At 39.7% G+C, this 22,606-nt stretch overlaps 1 protein-coding gene across 6 annotated transcripts in view; it reads right to left on the bottom strand.

The window, feature by feature from the left end:
- lama2 (laminin, alpha 2) overlaps positions 1-22,606 on the bottom strand; it is a 192,011-nt gene that overhangs the window by 98,728 nt on the left and 70,677 nt on the right. For all 6 annotated transcript variants that reach the window (XM_058613746.1, XM_058613747.1, XM_058613749.1 and 3 more), the window contains exons 14-18: positions 20,177-20,341; positions 7,913-8,017; positions 3,096-3,307; positions 1,467-1,578; positions 828-941 (exon numbers count right to left, since the gene is read on the bottom strand). In XM_058613746.1, coding sequence (XP_058469729.1) covers positions 828-941; positions 1,467-1,578; positions 3,096-3,307; positions 7,913-8,017; positions 20,177-20,341 — 708 coding nt within the window. The remainder of the gene's footprint in view (positions 1-827; positions 942-1,466; positions 1,579-3,095; positions 3,308-7,912; positions 8,018-20,176; positions 20,342-22,606) is intronic.

Below are 22,606 nucleotides of genomic sequence, written 5' to 3'. Positions count from 1 at the left end.
AACCCCACAACTCTCTATGTGTGTGTGTGTCTGTGTAACTGTGTGTGTGTGTGTATTTAGTTTGATTCTAACTGTCAGCTCAAGCCTAAGGCAATGTGTATATTGGGGAGTGGTGTGTGTGAATGTGTGTAGATGCACATGAGCAGGTTGACGTGTGTGTTTGTGCGCGCGTGTGTGTGTGCACTGATTACACGTTTCTGTGAATGGAAGTGTGTGTGTGTGTGTATTCAAGTACAGGGTCAAAGTGTTCCAACATTCAGTTCCCCTAATGGTCACTAGGTGGTGACTCCAAAAGTACCTCATTGAAGAAGAAGACTGCCGAGATGATATATATGTGTGTATTTATGATTTCCATATTTAGAAAAACATGCACTTTATTGAGGCTTAAAAAAAGGGGGCGTGTCTTCCAAATAAAGCTCTCGCAGTAGTTGTCGTTTCTTTGGTGCAACTCTTTATCTTACAAGCAAAGCTGTGTCTACACAATCTAAAAACAGAACAGATGTGTTTTAATATTTGTTGTATCTGTAAATATTACAGACGAGATCTCTCAACAGTTTATATCTGGTCAGGTTCCTAAAATATCTTTTAGTCCAGTGCAGTGTTTATAATGACATTTATTGTGCTTTTTTTTTTTGTGTAAAAACACAATAAATAAATCTGGCCAAGTCTGGTAAATTCTGTTTAAATCCATTGTTGTGTGTTGTTTGTTTGTCTTGTTTTGACTCAAAAAAGAATATTTAAGTGTTGTATCAACCAAAAGTGATTAGACAGACAGACAGACAGACAGACAGACAGACAGTGATATGAAGTTATTCTCGTCATCTTACCACACAGTGTCCTGTGACCTCATCACACCGTGTTGCGTGTCCATGGCAGTGACAAGCTTCACACACGCCGTTGTACAGATTTCCGTTCACCCTCCGAAAACCAGGAATACAAGCCTGAAACACACACACACACACACACACACAGTAAAGTCACAGTACAGTAACAAAATAATAATAAAAGTATGGTAATAAATGTGTAATTGTAGTAATAACATCTTATTTCCATTGCTATTACCAGCTTGGTAATAACAATAGTCACAGTGTGGAAATAAGGAAAGATATTCCTACACACACACACATATTTGTTGCTTCATGTTTCCTATAAAAATAAAATGTGTTTTTTTTTTTACCAAAATAGAAATTCCCTATCACTAAATTATTCCCACTCTATGACTCTAAAGTAAAGTGTGACCCAATTAAATTAATTTGTGTATTCTACTTAAGCACACCTGTGATTTAAAGCACTAAAATGGTTATTTTGTAGACTGTGGAATATTACAGGTTTAAGTTTTTTTCCCATTAGATGATTTTCCATTGAGTTGTGTGCAGTTTTGTGTGTGTGTGTCTGTGTGTTGTACATAAGTGTGTGTGTGTGTGTTTGTGTGTGTTGTGCATGAGTGTGTCTGCACGTATGGTTACCTCACAGGATGTTCCAGCATATCCAGGAGGACAAACACAAACTTCTACAGCTGATGCTCTACTCTCTCCTCGTGCAGTAGGATTGCCTACCTGCATTGAGAATGAATGCAGTCTACACACACACACACACACAAACAAATGAGCTTCACCTATAAAATGAATACTGTCATGTTAACATTTACAGAAAGTCAAAGTGAGATTATAAGAGAAGGTTGTTTCTGACATAAATCTGATGCCTTCTTGAAAATGTATTAGAGCTGAAAGTTACACAAAGAGCAGCAGAGAGTATCAATTATATAACATTATAAAAGAACACATTTTTGAATAATATTACATTTCCCTGCACTGCTCCATGGTTTCATTATCACGGTTGTGCCGTGATCAGCGTCATCACCTCAGCCAGCTGAAGCTTTGCTGCCATTTCCTCCAAGTCTGTGTTTGTGATTCTTTCTTCCAAACAAACTCAGTCTTTTCAAAGTCCCGATGTTAAAGATAATCTGGTGGTGCTGATGTGGCCAAGAATATTAAGTATTTCTTTATTTGTGAAGCCCCAAATCACAAATGTAACTTCACGGAATGCTCCACATTTCTCATCTTGACACAGGCTTGCAGTGTCATAACATTACGACTTTATTCTCAAAAGATTAAGACTTTATTCTCATAACATTGCGACTTTATTCTCATAATATTACGACTTTATTCTCATAACATTATAACTTTATTCTCATAATATTACAACATTATTCTCATAATATTATGACTTTATTCTCATAATATTACAACTTTATTCTCATAATATTATGACTTTATTCTCATAACATTATGACTTTATTCTGATAATATTATGACCTTATTCTCATAATATTAAGACTTTATTCTCATAATATTACGACTTTATTCTCAAAAGATTACAACTTTATTCTCACAATATTATGACTTTATTCTCACAATATCACAACTTTATTCTCATAATATTATGACTTTTTCTTGAAAGAATACAACTTTATTCTCATAATATTACGACTTTATTCTCATAATATTACAACTTTATTCTCGAAAGATTACAACTTTATTCTCATATTACGACTTTATTCTCGAAGGATTACAACTTTATTCTCATATTACGACTTTATTCTCGAAAGATTACAACTTTATTCTCATATTACGACTTTATTCTCCAAAGATTACAACTTTATTTTCATATTACGACTTTATTCTCCAAAGATTACAACTTTATTCTTACAACATTACGACTTTATTCTCACAATATTACGACGTTTTCTTGAAAGATTAAGACTATACTCATAATATTACGACTTTATTCTCAAAAGATTACAACTTTATCCCCAGAAGATTTAAAAAAGTTTTTTCTTTTGCATCAAAAATGTGCTTTTTATTGGCAACTATCGTTCCATATCATAACAAAAAAGCATTTATACTTTGAAATTCTGCGAGAATCCATGGATATCGTGATTGCATTATCGTGATGAAATATTGTGATTTGATTATTTTAAGCTCATACCACACACTTTTTTACCTCATGACCAGACTGGATATTCATCGAGTTTGAGACCCCTACTTTATTTACTGACATTAAATTTGTGTTTGTGTGTGTGTGCGCGTCTCTACCTGTACACGGCGCTGGTTTCTGTGCTGTACGAGGCTCGCACCATCAGTGAGGTCACGCTGGCCAACACGGACAAGAACTCTCTCCGACTGATCCCCTGTCCCGTCTCGGAAACCACAAAGTTCTCTGGAAGAAGAACAACGCGATTGGTGCTTTGCGAGGACGGATACACCGGCCGGCCGAACCTTCTGTCCACGATCTTCATCCCGCCGCCCTGTTAGAAAGAAAGAGAAAGAAAGAAACCTTTTAGTTATGTATTAATCCAGAAAGTTTGTGCATCGTAAAAGACAGGACCCTCACATCCAAATGATGGGGGGAATAAAAAGTGAGGGAGAGAGTGAATGATGTGTCATTAAGTAATGAGCTGCAGTTTTTTTTTTATTGACATTGTGAAATGCAGTGAATGCAAAGTGATTTGAGTGCAAGGCCTGGTATCTGACCGGTATCTCTTGTTGAGAGCGGATCAATGGCATGTAGTGGATAACGCAGAGTGACAACTACTGATGGAGGCAGATGGAGACAGAGAAAGACCTTAGCGTGCCAATAAACCATTAAATAAAAGCTAATTGAAAGAGAGGAAATTGAGGAGGGGAGGGATGGAGAGCGAGAGAGAAAGAAGCAGCAGCAGCAGAGCAGCGAGATGCGGATGGAAAAACAGAAAAAAGAACATTTTCAAGACTTCCAGTGGCCTTTGTGTAATTATCACTTATCATTTTTAATGACTGGAACTTAATTTCACTTATCTAAAGATAATGTTGGCAATTATTTTCCTCATTTTGAACAAATCCATTAAAGAGACCAACAATGTGTTAGCCCCGTGTCAGAGCACGTGGCAATAACCAAGACACTGACAAGTCCATTTATTCTCATCAAGTTTGGTCAGAAATGGATCTTTTTTTTTTTTTAAAAGTGTCAGCTTACTCAGATGTGAATAAATACTTCACATTTCACATCAGGATCAGCGATTGGGAGATTCACCCAGTCCATTTGGCAGTTTTTAATCATTTTTGGCAAGATAATAAATAATTTACTTGCACAAAATCGTGGCTACACATGCAACATTTTAGTCACCTGCCATATGTGTTGACGAAAAACGAGTTTTAGACTAATATCTATGTGTAAATGTGAAGCACGTCCTTCTGTCTGACTCTAAATCTCATACAACTTCGCATCAAACTCAATGGTGGCGTGGTGTGTCAACTTTGACATTGTTTGGATCAGGCACAGGTACTAGTGCATTCGTATTATTATTATGAACTTTAATATATACTGAAATACAGAGGGCGCAATTTCTGCTGCAAGGGGTCTCGCAATCAAAACAATACCTAAGGGCCTCCTGGGAATTATTTTGTTGTCTATTTGATTTCCTGTGCTTTATGGGGAGAGCTTCAGTGACAGAATGAGCACCAAACAATGAGTGGTCATGATACATTATGGGGCTTTTCCATTATATAGTTCTAGTTGTTTTATTCGCTTTTCCATTAGAGGTAGTACCTAGTACCTGGTGCTTTTTTATTTTTTTTGTACCTGCTGTGGTGAGGTTCCAAGCAGGCTGAGACGATACTAAAATGACTGCCGGCCACTGATTGGTCAGAGAGTGTCGTCACTGCAAGAGTCAGGAGCGCGACGTCCGGCACAAGAATCAAAGCCACCATTTTTTAAAACGTTTAAGAGCGTTACAGTGAGCAATAGTCCACCGAGATCACGGCAGCTTCACGCGACCCCACCAACGTTGAGGAGGTACTATAGTAATGGAAAACCACGTGCATGATACCAAACTGAGTGGAGTCAAGCCGAGTAGTGCTAGAACTGTATATGGAGAAAAGGAAAGACCGACCAAGTATCAAATAGTCTCTTGGTCTAAAAGTTATAGCAGCGATTGTAAATGGTTTGCATTTATATAGCGGTTTTCTCACACTACTTTACTGAAGTATTCACCCCTTCACTCACACTTTTATACAGTGGAGCCAGGAAACGAACCCACAGCCTTCGAGTTGACAACTCGCTCTATCATTGAGTTACTGTCGCCCATGGTAAAGCAGATGATGTCATTAAATGGCAACCAAAATGAAAACTGTCCATTATCTTAAATAGAAACTGGATTTCTATAACATGTGTCTTGTTATTTTTAAATCTGTGAATGCAAAAATCCTAGATATTGTAACTTTCAAGGTCCAGAGTGATACATTTAGGCGGGTTTATTAACAAAAAACAATACATATACAAGCTTACAGTATTTGTATATTGGTCCTGCTATAAGCTGGTGACCTGTCCAGCTGGTATAGACCAGTGGTTCTCAAACTTTTTATACCAAGTATCACCTGAGAAAATATTGCACTCTCAAAGTAAATACCCTGGTATATACAGTATCTCTGATTTTCCTCCAAAGGAAGCTTTCGTACCACAGTTTGAGAACCAGGACTAGGGCATAGATGATGAATGAATGGAGGGATAGATTTAGTAAATGTGATTCAGTATCCAGGACGTTTTAACAGGCAAACTGCTCGGTGGAGCCGAGGACCAAAGCACCGATCGTCCGATACAAGAAGCGCACACGACCTGCTCTTCCTCCCCGAGCCACAAAAACACTGGTTTGCTATCGACGGAACGAGAAGCGCGGTATTTATGTTTCTTTCAATTGCGCTGATGGAGTCTGATAGAGTGCACGCGGATTGAGATAAAGACTCAGAAATCAACAAAGCCACACAGACAAAAGAAGGGGAGACAGAGAGATTATTGTCTATTCAGATGCCAAAGAGTTACAACCGGGAGAAGCTGCTCGATGCAACAAACACATATCACAACAGATATGCAGAGGGTGAACGGCGGCGGGGGAGGGAGGAGGGAGAGAAACACAACAAGACAAAGCTTGAAAGACACAGAACAAAGAAGGAGAAAGTTGGTTGACAGAGTGTAGGTGGTTCATTATTGAAACAATTTGAAGAGGCTTTTTGTTGACAACAGGAGCGACTCTTGTCCACCTTCTCCTACTCGTCCTCCTCCCGTCTCCTCCCAGTCCGTCTAACTCTAAGATTTGAATATTAAAAACATCTTTTTACACTATAAAACTCCTGTCCTTCTTTTATTCTCTTATTTGTCTCTTTCTTGTTGATTTTGTTTCCTGCTCCTTACCTCCTTCTTTCTCCTCCTTCACCCAATCACATTTTAAATTTGCTTCCTACTATCGTTTCATTGCTATCTATCTTTCCTTCCCTCCTTGTTGTTCTCTCTGCGAGGCCTTTTCACTGACCCTCAGAGATGGCGGAAAACAAAGTAGTAACAAAACAGCCATTGTCTTCATTTGTGCCCACATTCAAACTCAAATTTAGTCTCTTCAGGACAAAAACATTTTCATTTATCTGATGTGTGTTTTTGTGAGAGAATAAACACAGATACGAGTCACTTGTATGTGAACTCCGCGTCTTCCAAAATCCTTCAAATTATTCCATGTCAAGTTTCCTCCTCGACATATTCATTGGGTGGAAGTTATTTTGTGCAGAATAACAGGACTTGTTTGTGAACATGTGTGCACCCACACACATGCTCCAACCTGCAGCATCTCCGTGTGTGTGTCTGTGTGTGTGAGTACAGCACACTGACAAACTCGAGCGCACAACGTTGTTTACTGATACAGGAGACACATAAACAGTTAACTAATAGTGTTGTAGCTTCGCTTATTGCTGCCATACATCATATCACAACCTGCTCATTACAGAGACACGCGGAGAGCGAGGAGAGGGAGACGCCATCTGCATTTTATTTTTTTATTGCTAACTTCAGCATTTCTCCGCCAGCTGTAGCTGCTACAGTGTGTGTGTGTGCGCGTGTGTGCGTGTGTGACTTTAACAGCTTTTATTTGCTATTTCATTTAGTGGTGTTTCAATGAAGACCGGGAGGGGGGGAGAGAGAGAGGTAGAGAGAGAGAGTGGCTTGAGTGAAAAGATAAGTAATGCTGCAGAAACAAATACAGAATAGATAAAACCCCACACGTTCACATTGTTGTGTGTGGGTTTCCTGTGGTTTGTGACCACGATAACAGAGAAACACCAAATACTGTGTATTGACCACAAATTAGTGGCACTCACACACAGCTGGTGTAGTGGTTAGCACTCTTGCCTTTGCAGCAAGAAGACCCAGGGTCGCGACCCGGTCGGAACAAGGGCCTATATCCCTATGTCAGCTGAGATTGGCACAGCACCATCCGTGACCCTCATGTGGAGGACAAAGTGGTAGAAGATGAATGGATGGATGGATGGACAGTGGCATTCATTGTCAATGCCTTAAACTCCTTAATAGTGTCTGGGCCGCCTTGGAAACGTGAAAATCCTCTAAGTTTCTCACCCAAACCTTGACTCACGACACTGATCAGCAATAATTATTATATAGATATATTATTGTTTTCATTATTCAGTGCAGATTAAAAAAAATCACTCCACTACACTTTATTTCTGAACTTCTTTAAACACATGCAGCTGTACTCCAGCTAATATTCGTTGTAACTCTCAAAGTGCGTAGTAATCCATAACTTAAATAACAAATGAACTGTATGCTGACTGATACACATAAAATGTCACAATATTGCTATATACCTACTATGTGAGGTGCGATAAAGGAAAAATAACATGGCTTTCTTTTATTGCTTTTAAGTATGTCTTAAAATCTGTCATACATAGTTTACAGCAATTTAAAACTTAATTACGTTTCACGGCCCACCTGCAGCAGCCCACAGATCTTTTTTCTGAGCAGAAATGTTGTTAAACTGCTCTTATAAACGTAACGCTAAATGCTCAGTAGTGTATGTAAACGTGTGAACACTTACCTCTATGATAAGGTCAGGCTCTGAGGTCACTCTGATGGATCTTTGTTCTTGCTGGTCGATGGAATAAGACACGGCGTAAACCACACTCCCTCCGTACGCAGTGATCTGAGGAGAAACAGTAAAGTTTTTGTTTACGCGAGTAACGGTGTTTCAGGTACGATGAAGAGGTAAAGTGAGTGTGAAAAAGTTTGTTGTCTTACATTGGTTTTCTGACAGAAAGTTAAGTGACATTTTAACATAACTTTTGCAGAACGACGACCACTGTGGCTACGAGTAATAACTGCAGGATGGTAAAAAGTTTTTGTCATAAATTAATATACAAATCCCCTGCACCTTTATAATGTTGCATACATTGCTCACTTGAACTTTGTAAATATTTTTTTTTTTTTATTTAATTCCTTATTCTCTGTGTCCTTATATTTTTACACACTAGTGTAATATTTTATTGACGATTTCAAGCTGGCAAGCGATTTAGCAAGCTATCTAACGCAAGAGTTACATATCTATCTATCTATCTATCTATCTATCTATCTATCTATCAAAACCAATCAACCAACCAACCAAATATATCTTAAATAAATAACTAATCATAAATAATGACAATCTCAATTAAATCAACATACTCTACAGTATACTGTTTATCTGTAAACACAACATGTATCATGTAAATGTGGATAACAAAGTGACAACACCATATTTTGTGCTACATTTTAAGTATGAAATTTTAGATTTTATTGTTCCAAATGATTTGATTTGTTGAATTTTTTTCATATCCTTCTCTTAGGTCTACATGTAATACCTCCAAGAACCACTAGTGGGCTCGACCTACACTTTGGGAAGGCACTGAGGACACAGTGATATCTGTGAGTCTCCTGAACCACACTATTGTTTATTGTAATAGAATAATATCACGGATAAATTGGGTGAGAAAAGCTGAAGATTTAGAGGCAGATTTACTCCGACTTGTGACAAAATAAAATGAATTCAGTATATTGATTGTAAACCAAGTAATAGCCTCGTGACGGGAGCTCATTTTTCACCGCGGACATTTTGACATGTTTCATCAGGAAAAGCACAGTCAGGTGTTTTTAAAAACTTTAACGATGGATCTGTTAAATTGAAGGAGTCGGGACAGCGTGACAGAAACTGAAGAAAACCTAAAAATGAAAACAAACGACACAGAAGCTAAATGGATCTCAGCCATGATTTATTTGGTTATTGACACCTGTGATTTTCCTCCTGTGACCCTTTCAAAACAGAATGTAGGCACAGGAGTGTAGCCATTCGTCATTTGTGATATGAAGATGGTAAAAATAATACTTTCCTTTTTCAATTTCCATTCAAAAACGGAATCTTTGAGGCATCAGCACCACTGAACTGTAACACCTCTATCCCGTGAGCCGCAGCACAAACAACAACGCGCTAACAAATAATGACAGTACTAAACACTGTTCGCCTACAAAATATTTTGTATGTGTTGAAAAGTAAGGAAAACATAAATTTAAGTGCTAGTTTTTTTTGTTGTCTTGTGTTATTTTGGAGCCGGCGTTTCTGTCGAGTCCACAGAATGAGCTTTAAGTGGGGAAACGCTGCATCGGCACGATCCTCCTGAAATACATTATGCTGCTCCGACCTGAACAGTAATGGGTGGAAGAGGGAGATAATAATGACATCATAAAAACACGGGGGGGGGACACTGAGGGAGAAGGGGAGTGAGACAAAGAAAGAGCTAAAGACAGCAAGATAGAGAGAGAGAAAGAGGGAGAGAAGAGGTGGCCTTAACGCTTTTATAAACTTCTTTCATTCTACATCATTACTCTCAGTTCCTAAACTTGAGGGATGACTCACTCATTTCACAGCTGAGTGAAAACACACACATATACTGCATATACAGTACACACACTGGCAGGCATGGAGGTGGACATCTGGACACTTTTGGCGTGTTTCAGTTCGGTACAGTACAGTATTGATTTTATTTCCATTAGGAATAGTAATAAAATAACCGGCCCCAACCCTTCCATTTTTCTGGTACCCTTCCCTCGGGGTACCAGAGTAATGGTACGGTATGGGTGAAGCTAGACTCGTGAGTGGATGTCCTGCATTGTTGTCCGTCGTGACACGTTTGTTGTCGGCGCACTGGTACAACGCCACGCTACGTATCTCGCACAGCACGCTCCCGGCCTAACAAGTAAAGGTACTGTTCTGAGTCCAAATGCAAGCCTGACCCTGAAGGCTTTACCATTCCAAACCGAACCGAACTTTATCATGATGAAAACATGGCTTTCATCAACTAAAAAAAGCATATTCCATGTAACCTTCTCAAAAACATCTCAACCAGTGGTTGAGATGGGCTCTGAGTGGAATTGTTTTTAAATGTATCCCTTATTTAGCCAGGAAGGTCCTATTGAGACACAAGATCTCTTCTTCCAGGGAGCCCTGGTCAAGATAGCAGCACAAATTGTACAAACAGTGACAGAGACAAAACAATTTCAGACATAAAACTCACAACAGGACATAAAATCTAAAAGGAAGTAATTAAAAGTGGGTAAAATAATTATTATTTGATTATTATAAAAGTAAATAATAATCAAATAATAATAATAAAAGTAAAGTGCAGAAGTAGACCCAAACTCCTCAAAGAGGCTAAATGTAAAACAAATGTTTCTGTCATGACGGTCCATAAAACGCCTTTGAAGGTGTTTAAAGAAAGCAGTGTCTGTAGTGAAATTATAGTGGAATTGTAATCATTTTTCTGTTTGATCACGTTGAATTCGACCAGGATTTAACCTTTGGTCCCTTCTGTGTCCCTGGCTTCATGTTGGGAAGCGTTGTTCTGTAGAAAACTCTAAAAAAGGAGGCCGCACACATCCGCAAACGCTTTAACTTGTAAAATAAGCTGATATGCATGTTTCCTCTGTGTTTATATTATTACTGTTGTTGTGTTTGCGTGCAGCAGCAGCAGCTGATGGAGTGAGAAGAAAAGGCTGCTCTTGTTGTATTTTCAGTATTTTCACAGTCGCACTGACAGGAAATGCACCACTCTGTTGCCCTTTTTTTTTCTTTTTTCTTCTTATTTCTTTCTTCAAATTCACTTAGCAGACCCGAATTCGGCTATTTACCTTCTTTGAAATGATTGACATTTCTGGAAACTAATTTCTCCGACGCCGACCACTCAACCTGGACAATATTCAATGCTTTTGTCATGGCAACCTGGTGACCCGTCTCCACCCTGGAGGAGAGGCAATAAAAGGAAATGTAACACAGGAAAGAGAAAGCAGAAGAGCTCAGCAGGAGAGGGGGAATTATCTGGGAGAAGGAGAGGAATTATGAGCAAGAGGAAACGGAGAAACGAACCAACGCAGACACACACACACACACACACAGCTACAATAGACCTCAGTCAGATCTCCACGGGCGCTCGATAAGAGTGTTATTAACTCTATTAGTGGCCAGAACAAGAAGACATAATCCGTGCTGTTAAAAACCTAATCAAGGACAGAACAGTCTTCATTGTAGTGAATCCCCAAAGAATTGGCTTCACCCAAGCCGTGTTTTCAGTGTAAAAAATACTACAAAGAAAAAATAATCTCATGTCACAACCGCAATTTTGTCCATTTTAATTGTGGAGTCCAGACGAACTCAAGCAAAAAAAATACAGTTTTACTGAAGCACCGTCTTGCTACAGTGTGAAAATAAAAATAAAATAACTGAAAAGAAAAGAGGCAGACTGAGCTCAGGTGGAAAAGAAAGAGATAAAATGCAGCAGGAGAGAAATAGAGAAGCACAAAACAAGGATACATAGAGAGAGAGGGAGGAGAGCAGAGCAGAGCAGAGAGGATGAGGATGAGGATGAGGATGAGGAGAAAGAGTGGAGGAGTAAAGTTATGATATTTAATTTGCTGCCTATGCAAAGCAGTGGGCTTTTTTTTTTTTGCATGGAGCAAAAGAGAGGTGTGAAGATGACTCACTGGCAACCGCAGTCCTCCTCCAGTGTTCCCACCGCAGCTCTGATGTAATACAACTTCTCCACAACTCTCACTCGCAGTGAAATTCGAGTGTTATTCCATCCTGATTATAAAACTGCAGTTATTCTGAAAATGTTAAGGACTCGTGTTATAGTTGGAGAAGAAACCGTTTGTTTTGTCGAGATCTACGAGTCTGGAAGAGCTGGAGAGAGAAGGTTTACATTTAGAAAAACAGTATATACTGTATATTAAAATGGATTGAGTGAAGCAGTTAGCCACCAGGGGGCGACCCTGGAGGTTGCAAAAAAAAAGAACTCTGTTTGATTGTTGACATTTTCCTGATGAGTTAATGGCCTGGTTGCAGACTCCCCCTCCCATCTGCCTGATTATCAAAACTCTGCTCTAAAAACACACGAGCGCTGACCACGATGACTCCAGACCCGCGTCGTATTGTATTACTAACCCAGAAAAACAAGACACGCACTCCTTCTGTTGGATTCCTCTGTGAATTAAAAGTCTCAAACTCTGTTCTTGCCACATGTTTTATGAATGAGAAATCCTGAGAAAATGAGCTCGGGGAAAAAAAAGAAAAACGAACCAAAAACCATAAGAAACTGACTTTTCTAGGTGACATATTTATAAAAACTGCTGTAATAAAACTGAATTTAACTATTTATCTTGTCTATATATGAGATAAACTAGAATAACAACTATTTAGTTTGAGTGAATTGATATATTATCACTTTTTTCCCAATCAATTCACAATATAAAACCTTTTGAGAGCAGACGTCATGTCATGTTTCTGACCATTTTTGTTGCCACTTCTGTAACATCTAACATTATTTTGTATTGGTTAAAGCAGACATTTCTAGAGGATATGTCAGATTAATTACAATTTTATTTCCATGCATGTTATTTAAAACATTTAAAAGCCATCCGTGAGTATTGATGTAATCTCTGGGTATAAGCTATTAGTATGTGACTTATTTTGTGCTGGAATCTTCAGAGGAACAGGTTTTGTTTGTCTGTTTACTGTCAATTTTTTGAAGTACAAAAGGAGAAAGTGGCAAGGAGACCGGGCAGAGAGAGCGAGAGAGCGAGAGATTAAGAGAGAAAGAGAGAAAGAGAGAGAGCAAAAGAAAATCCTCCTTCAGGAAATGAAAACCAGATTGTCACAAAAGCTTTACAAAACAAACTCCCCTCCAGTGACACTGCGAAACAAACACGCACACCTGCAGGAGCGCACAATAACCCATTGGCACACAAAGACGGAAATATAAACACACACACACACACGCACGCACACCTGCGTCGTCTTCCTGATGTCTGTTTACAATTGGTATCGGGAGTTTTCACTCTCTCTGTTTATCTACCGCTTGAGCACAGACTCACACACACACACACATACACAGAGCATTGTTGTTCCTCACAGTTGGGTTAGATTGGCTCCAGATGGACCAGAATAGTCTGTGGAATGCTGAACAACACGCATCCAAACTGACTGACCAGAACTTCTGTGTGTGTGAGAGTGATACATGTTACATGAAAGAGTGGTCAGCGCAACAGCTAAAGGGCATGTCACAGTCTGGTTCTGTGTCTTCTCTGTGCTGGATTGTGCTGGTGGTTGTGTTGTATGATGCCTGTTGGGTGGGAGATGGATGAAGTATCCTTGAGATAAAAAACTGCATAATCCGGCATTCTTCCTCCACTTTGTCCACAGTGTGTGTTTGACTACTTATAGCATTCGATACCAGAGGTCTGTCAAGGAGATTATGTGCATATGAGTGAAATCACTCATCGTTCTTAAGCCCGGTTTATATGAAACGGACAGAAAAAGGTGTTGGATGACACTAGAGTTGTCATCTAATAAAATAAAATCCAGACGGCCTGATTATCATGACGATGATAAGAGGGTTAAATATTCACTTATAGATTATAGAACAAGATGGATCATTACTACATGACTCAAAAATCAAAAATACTAACACAACAATGAAAACATCCATCGGCCTTCTACCACTATCCTCCACATGATGGTCGCTGGTGCCAATCCCAGCTGACATAGGGTGAAAGGCAGGGTCACACCGTGGACAGGTCGCCAATCCATCACAGGGACACATGGAGACACACAACCATCCACTCTCACACGCACACCTGAGGTCAATTTAGAGTGTCCACTTGGCCTAATCCCCAAATCAGGGATTAGATGGAGAAAAAAATAAATAATCCATGTTCTTCCCACATGTGCAAAAAGGCCATTTTTCCAAAAACATACAGATATAACTGTTAATAATTGTTTTGTCCACAAACCAAAGATAATTTGTTTCCAGTCACAGAGAAGCCAAAGAAACCAGAAAAAAAAGGATATTATTCGATTATAAAATTAGTTAATATTGTTGCAGCCCTTACAATAAAACAATAAAATAACCTTTGCGATTTGCTAATTGTATTTTAATGAAATTATAACTTCAATTATAACAATTGTTTTCTCTCTCGCTCTCTCTCTCTCTCTCTCTTACACACCTGTAGAATGTTCTTAAGTCATGGACATCATGATATTTTGTTATGCAATATAATCTCTTGATTCATTTTAAGTGATGCTCTGAGCACCTACACTTCTCGGGCCACTGTTGTCTTCTTGGAAGAAAGTAAACCTCCTAAATGATATCAATAACTTTGTCAATATCGTCAAAGATCAACACAGAGACAACGCAGCATTAAAGGATGAAGTGTTCAGGATAACAATAATAATATAAGAGCCAGGTAGAGGACATGTATGTGGTCGGTTGCCACAGAAACGACAGAAACCATTAACCAGGCTTTAACAGTACGTTAACTAGAGCAACTTGTGTCTCAAACAATGGCAGGATGACACTTTATATTAAATACAGCAACGATTACAGCAGCAGCAGCAGCAGCAGCCAATCATCATCACACTATTGTCTGATGTCTGAGGAGGGGATGAACAATGGCCTCGTTTTGAATTTCAAGACGTTAATTGTGGCATTAGAATCCACATTGAGGAACATCTTCAGATACATTAATCACGTTTTAGTAATGAAAGCATCAGCCGATCAGGTGATATCCAGGTGCTATGATTTCCTTTGCTCCGAGACATGGGATTACTCTGTTCACACTTTCCAAGATTACAGAATATACCGATTTATCTGGTTGATAAAAACGGGAACAAATGTGATTAATGTGAAGGCCCCTTTTTCCTCCCATGCAATTAAAAAATAGAGAAAAAAGAGAAAGAGGAGAGCTCAGGTTGGAGGATTAGGACGTGGAAACAAATCTCATTTAGTCCAAACCAGATTAGAAGTGACACTTTTACGTCATAAGTCACGGCTCAGTAGCTTCATACATGTTCCTCTTTGCAAAAATGTATTTACCACAAAACAACTTCACGAAAGTTTGTCATTCATGACTACGAGGCCCTTTAAAGAATAGAAAAAGATAGTGAAGATAAAAAATGGTTGTAAAAAGTTGTGGGTTGGTTGTGTGTTTGTCAACTTTCTGTGTAGTTTGACTCGTCTTTCATCAGCCGTCAGCAGAAGATGTATCTTATGTCTCTGTATTCATCCATCATCTCCTCATCTCCACTCCTCTATCTCTTCCCCTTGTCAACTGATGAAGTTGTGGACAGATACAATAACAAACCATGAGATTATTAGATGTGGTAAAATGCCAAAAAAATTGAGGTGAGGGGAAGTTTCTGCACTTTACAATGTCCATCATCGTCATTTAGTTTCTTGATGAACCAATTAGTTAGTTGGTCTAAGTGAATAACATATAAACATATAAATAAATAAATAAATAAATAAATAAATAAATAAATAAATAAATAAATAAATAAATAAATAAATAAATAAATAAAAAATGACTACATATTCAAATACCTACTTTGTTCATACAGCAGAGGATTATGAGTTTACAGTCAAACAGAAACGAGATTAGGTTAGATATTATTGACCCTCCACCACCAAAAAAGGAACCCTTTACAGCAGCAAGTCAGTCAGAGAAGTGACAGAAATGCAAAAACAAACATAAAACTACACTCTCGTACTTCTCGACATCATTAGTTTCATATTTTTCTCTTTTCCCCCCGATGAACTCTTCCGCCCTCGACTGTTTAAAAATAAACCCAGAACATTTGTAAAATCGCTCTTTTCAACAGAGCGTAATATCACGGCGCTCCGTATAATAAACGATCCAAGCGAGAATGAGCAGCAGCTCGTGGACCCACACAGACGAGAAGATACTCAACGAACAGGTTTCTGGACCGATGAGTATCCCGCGGAGCGTGTCGCGTTGACGGGTTCGACGAGCATTGTTGGCATTAACGTATCAGGAAGGTCATGCAGGAGAATTAAGAACGCTATCAAAATGTACATCACGTCCTATTATATATAATATCTATATCTATATATTTATATATATATATTTATTTATATATCTATATCTATATATATAGATATAGATATAGATATTATATACATTTATGTAGGAAGGAATATATCTAATACAGTCCTGTCACTTCCAATGAGACGCGCTGAGATTGACTCACACAGCAGCATCTACCTCTGTAACACAATCAAGAGAGTGAAGCAAAAAAACAACATAAAAATCCCTTTTTTTTTAACACACATTTCACTCCTCGCTGATCACACACACACACACACACACAGAGACACACACACAGTGGTAATTTATTAGTTTCACATGTATGGAGGCATTTGGTTCTGCTCTGCTGTTCCTAATGCCTCCAAAACACATCATTATCTGACTTATATAGGCCTGCGTGTGTGTGTGTGTGTGTGTGTGTGTGTGTGTGTGTGTGTGTTGTGTGTGTTGTGTGTGCTGAGAAAAACAGTTGATTATCGAGTTCAACAGGCGAAACACTGTTTACCCTGAGAGACACAAAGCGAGATATAGAGGGTGGGGGGGGGGAGGAGGAGCGCAGAGCTCCGGGTGAGATGAGGGAGATGATTTAGGAACAGGGAGGTGAAAAATGGGAGTCCTGGAGAGACGGAGTGAGAGTTAGAGCGATGAAAGGATGCAGGGATGGAGGGATGTATAGAGTGGAGGGAGAGAGAGACAGTGGCGGTGGAGACAAAGAAGTGAGATGACAAGCCAGGCCTGCAGGCTGCAAAGTAATGAAATTCAGTGGTTTACTCCTGTAAGCCATGACACCCAGACAAACATCACAGTCAGTCTTGATGTTGCAGCAGGGCACCACACGTCGACTTCACAAAAAAAAACATGGATTGCAGCTATTTGCCCGGCTGGAGTGATGAAGTGGACGCCGCGGTCACGTACGAGCGACCGTGGCGTCCACTCACAAACAGGTGACATGAGCAGAAGCCGATGCAGAGACGAGGAGGTGGGACGGAGGTGGACACGGCGGGAAACAGTCTGACACTATACGTCCAGAGTCACTTTACATCATAACGATGGCTGTGGGTTTTTATTCAAAGCTGCTGTTACGGCCGTTGGCCGGCGTCCTCTCCAGCCTGATCTTGTGATTTGTGTATGCAAAGTCGTGTGGGTGGTTCCCCCCGCCTGTCATTAGACCGGGTGGGGGCGGAGATGCAGGTGGACTCCCAAACAAAGGAGGACAACAAGGAGTATATATAGGTATATTGTTACCTTGTTTGTGAGAGGGAAACCAGATTTGGGCACGAGATTTAAGATTTTTAAAAACTGATCCCACAAAGAGTCACCTTAGGTGTGTTCGTCATGTCTAGATCCAGACGAGTTATATTTCTACAAAGTAAATCGGGTTCATTTAGACAGGGTTTTTCATTTGGGGTTTGTTTCATTGTTTCATTTAGCTTTCTTTTGAGAGTCCTTATTCCACTGTCCATTCCCTTTACTTACTTTATTCACTATTGCCTCCTTATTTAAACAATCGCTCATCTTGTTTTTTTTATGTTGCTTCCCTTAACGAGCTGGGTTGTAACATAAGTGGGCTCTAGTCCGGGAGTGCAATTTTGATTTAGCACACTTAGAGCTGCAACTAACAATTATTTTCATAATCGTTTAATGTGTCGTTTTTTTTCTCGATTCATCGATTAATTGCTTATGGCGCATTTCCACCGGCTCTACTCGCCTCGCCTCACCACGCCACGGCACGGTTTAAGTAGCGTTTCCACCAGCATAGTACCTGGTACCAGGTACTGTTTTTAGTACCTGCTCCGGCGAGGTTCCGAAAGCATGTTGAGTAGGTTCTATGCGATGATTGGTCAGACTGCCGGCCACTGACTGGCCAGAGTCTTGTCACAGGAAGAGACGCCCCACACACAAATCAAGCCGAACAGCGCCGAACTGTAGATCACTTAAAACCACTTAACAATCCTAAAAATGTGGGTTAATCTCCAACAACTACAGAAGTCTGGGGTAAAGTCTCTAGTCACTCGTGTGTGTGTGTGTGTGTGTGTGTGTCGCGTATAAAACAAAGTCACCGCAGTTTCACTCAGCCATGCAGTGATGACGCCGCCCACGTTAAGTAGGTACTTTTTTGTAGTGAAGATGCAACCTAATCGTGACGAGGCGAGGTGAGCAGAGGCGGTGGAAATGCGCCATTAGACCATTAAATATCAGAAAAGCTTAAAAAATGTTGATCAGTGTTCTTCAAACCTGGAAATGATGATGCTCTCAAATGTCTTGTTTTGTCCACAAACCAAAATGATTCACTTTTAATGATTTCTTTGTTATCCAGAGCAAAGAAATGAAGAAAATACCGGAATATCGGAAATCGGAAAAAGCTTCAAACCAATTAATCGATTAATTGATTCAGCTCTAGGTGCACTACTGGAATGGCATCGTAGCCTCATGTGAGCTTTAACACGTCATTACTGTCATTACATCTTTGCCTGATGAACGACTGAGCACCAAAATATTGATGCAATGTCCAACGTCTTATGTCCACGCTGGACAGCGTGCAAGATCTTTCTTGTTATTACACGTATGTGTAATACGCGTGTTTACACCGCTGCATGATTTCGGGACGTCCTTTACACAAGGATACATGTCAACATTCTTGACAGAACTTGCAGTAGTTATAAAGTTAGGGAAATATGAAACTTGGCATTTCCTCCTCTAAATACACTTGTTATTGGAAGCCAGTGACATCCAGTCAACAGTGTAAGCATTTGGACAGTTGCCTACTTTTGTTCTTCGGGGGCTCTGCGCTTCAGCACATTTAATTTGAAGTAAAATAATGGTCTCAGCTTTAATTTGAGCAGATTTACATCATTATAGAAGGAACTGTGTGGGAATACACAGTACTTAAAGTTTTAGTTCAAAAGTAAATCGACAGAGATTGACACACAAAGTGATTTTTGGACGGCTTAAGTGTTTGACCCACAAACATCAGCACCTTGTAATTTCACCCATTCTTAACGACTCAGCCAGCGGAGATTATTCCACCGCGTTCCTCAGTTGCTGTGGTCATGTGTTTACAAATGCATTTTTCCTGAGTGCTTCCTCAGTGAAATCCTCGGTAAATGCCTGCGTGTCACTCCCGTTACGCGAAAAAAACCACAGGCATGTTTGACAGATGAGGAGGCAGCTTTGGGTCATGAGCTTTTATTTTTTGACTTCCACACTTTCCCCTCGTTTCATTGTGACACAAAGCAGCCCAGGAAACAAGTGTCCAATTACTTTTAAAGCCCCTTACACTTTGGACACTGCGTTAAAATGGCTGTATTTCTCACCCAGTGCTTTATGTACGGATGTAAATTCCCTCAAATTAAAGCCCAGACTTGGCACTTTAAGGAAGTATCCATCACTGTGCTTTAAATTGAATGTGCTGATGCACAGAAGCCTATTATGACTGCGCTGGCATGGCTTTCAAAGGTGAAAAATGAAAGACGCTTCAGGAGAGGTGGGCGATATACATCCTTTGAGACAGTATCTTCGTTTGGGTTTTAACGACATTATCGAGTATGTAAATGACTTTTGCGAAACACGCATGTGAACTCCTCCTTGCCGCAGCACCAGGATTCAGTGTCACATGACTCGTGCTGTCAATAGATTTAAAAAAAGGAGAGATTAATTCATTATGATCTGTAATTAATTGATTTAATTACTCCCTTTTTTAATCTCACCTAAAAATGACTGAGAAAAGCCCTCAACTTGAGGTATTTTCATTTAAATTCATTCATTCAACAGTAGATTTGAAATGCGTGATTAAAAAACATAACGCACTAAATATGCATTAATCGCAAATTAACGCGATCATTTGACACCGCTACACATGACCACTGGTAAACTTGAGCGAGCGTTTGCGTCTAACCTTGTTCCCGAGGAAAAGTCCAGGTGCGTTCCAGTAGTAGGCCGAGCCAAGATCACGCGCGACGTCCGCGTGCCGGACGCTCAGATATGGAGGCGTGTCTCTGTGCACGGACCACACCCTCCCTCCCGTGTCTCCAATCAGGTGCCAGCCGGTCAGCGTGGATTCCTGCAGGGGGAAACATTCAGGAGGAGGAGGAGGAGGAGGAGGAGGAGGAGGAGGAGGCAAAAGAGAAAATAAGTTTTAACATTTTATTAACTAACACAGTGTTTTACTGCAGCGGTTGTTAAACTTTTTAGAGGCGCAACACACCGAACCAATCAGACGCCCAACAGGGGTCGTGACCCCAAGGATTGAGAATCACTTTTTTTAATGGGTTGTAAAAAAAAAAAGTGAAACCTTCAGTGAGTGAATAAAAGAAGCCTTTATACCCAAAACCTTAAAAGTTAAAGTTTAATACGACCATGCTATGACAATAAATGCAGACCAGTCAGAACTTTAGCCCTTTAGGATATAATATGTGTATTTTCTGCATAAGAAATATCAAAAACAATAAAAGATTAATGTTATATAGTTTGTTGAGCAGTGTACTTGCATCAGACAAATAATTTCCAAGACTTCAAATAGCTACAAATCCATATTATTTTTCCTAATATGCACATTCTGCACTTTTTTTCTCCAAATTTTCAAATTTTTTCACTAAATTCTGACTTTTTTCTCAGAATTGTGGCTTTTTTATATATATAATAATCATTATATAATCATCTTTATATGATTAAAAACAGTTACTACAGCATGTTTATAACAGGCGGGAGTTGTAACATCATAATTTGCCTTGCACATAAGTTAAATAAATCAAAATATGTTTTTGCTTTGCTGCTGTTTCGACAGATTTATTCAATGACCAAACTTGGCAGGTATTTTTCTTAATCTTCATGATGACTGAGTGCTGATCTGTTCGGCTGTTTGGAGGTTGTTGTTTTTTTTTTTACTCCCTCTTGAATCCACGCTGTTTGGGTTCAGCGAGTATCACCCTCAGGAGCAGAGTTCTCGCTCTTCTATTCTTTATAAAAATGGAAACAATAAAAGATTGTACGTTTTCACGTTTACACAGAGGAGTAGAGCAATGCATCAGTCAGTCAGATATAAGATACATGAAGTCTCTTACAACAAACACCTGGAGACACGGTTTATTCCAACTCCAGAAGGACTGTGTGTGTGTGTGTGTGTGTGTGTGTCAGAGAGACGGCCAGACACACATCTGTCGTTGCAATTAACCTGACCTTGGCTTCTCCTTTGGAACACACACACACACACATGCGCACACACACACACACTATCAGTGTCTAAATCAGAGCTGTCATCCTGTCAACATCTCCTCTCCCCTCTTCTCCCACACCGCCTGTCAGTCAAACACTGTTTTCCTCTTTTCACCTCTCTCCTCCTCCTCGCTCGCCTGTTGTCTTGTCGTCACTCTTCTCCTTTCCCCGTCTAATCCTCTTCTTCTTTCTTTCTTAACTTCATTTTCTCAATTCTCCTCCACTTCCCCCTCTCTTTACTCTCTTTACCCTCTTTGGTAAACATTTGTCTTTTTGCTTTTCCTCCTAAATAACCTGTTGTTACTCCGCCACCGCACCCTGAGATGATATGACGGTGATTCTGTCTTTATTCATTTCCAGCTGCCTTTCACATTTGCTATTCCAGAAACCTGCGGCCAGATTAATTAATCATTTTGCACTTTGTGTCTGCAGGGCACAGGGACGTTATTAAACCACAGCAGTGAGGAAGAGCACTTTTCCTCACTGCTGAAAAAAACATCTTTGAGTTCATCCCCTCTTTTTTCTCCTCTGTATCCTAATAAATAATTGTATTTCTATACATTTTTATATATATATATCAGTCAGTCAGTCATCATCTACCGCTTTATCCTCTGCCAGAGGGTCGCGGGGGGTGCTGTGCCAATCTCAGCTACATCGGGCGATAGGCGGGGTACACCCTGGACAGTTCGCCAGTCCATCGCAGGGCCACACACAGATAGAGACAAACAACCATTCACTCTCACACTCACTCCTATGGTCAATTTAGAGTGTCCAATTTACCTATCCCCACATTGCATGTTTTTTTTTGGACTGTGGGAGGAAGCCGGAGAACCCGGAGAGAACCCACGCACACACGGGGAGAACATGCAAACTTCATGCAGAAAGGCCCTTGTTCCAACCGGGGCTCGAACCCGGGTCTTCTCGCTGCAAGGCGAGAGTGCTAACCATTACACCACCGTGTGACCCTTTATATATATATATATTAAATTAAATTAAATTAAATTAAATTAAATGACTAAAAAAAGATAAATGATATATATGTATATATATATATATATATATATACACACATATATATATCATTTATCTTTTATTTTAGTCATTTAATTTATTT

This window comes from Solea solea, chromosome 17 (assembly GCF_958295425.1).
Source record: "Solea solea chromosome 17, fSolSol10.1, whole genome shotgun sequence".
Lineage (NCBI taxonomy): Eukaryota > Metazoa > Chordata > Actinopteri > Pleuronectiformes > Soleidae > Solea > Solea solea.
The sequence above is the reverse complement of the archived record's forward strand: the minus strand, read 5'-3'. Positions and strand labels throughout refer to the sequence as shown.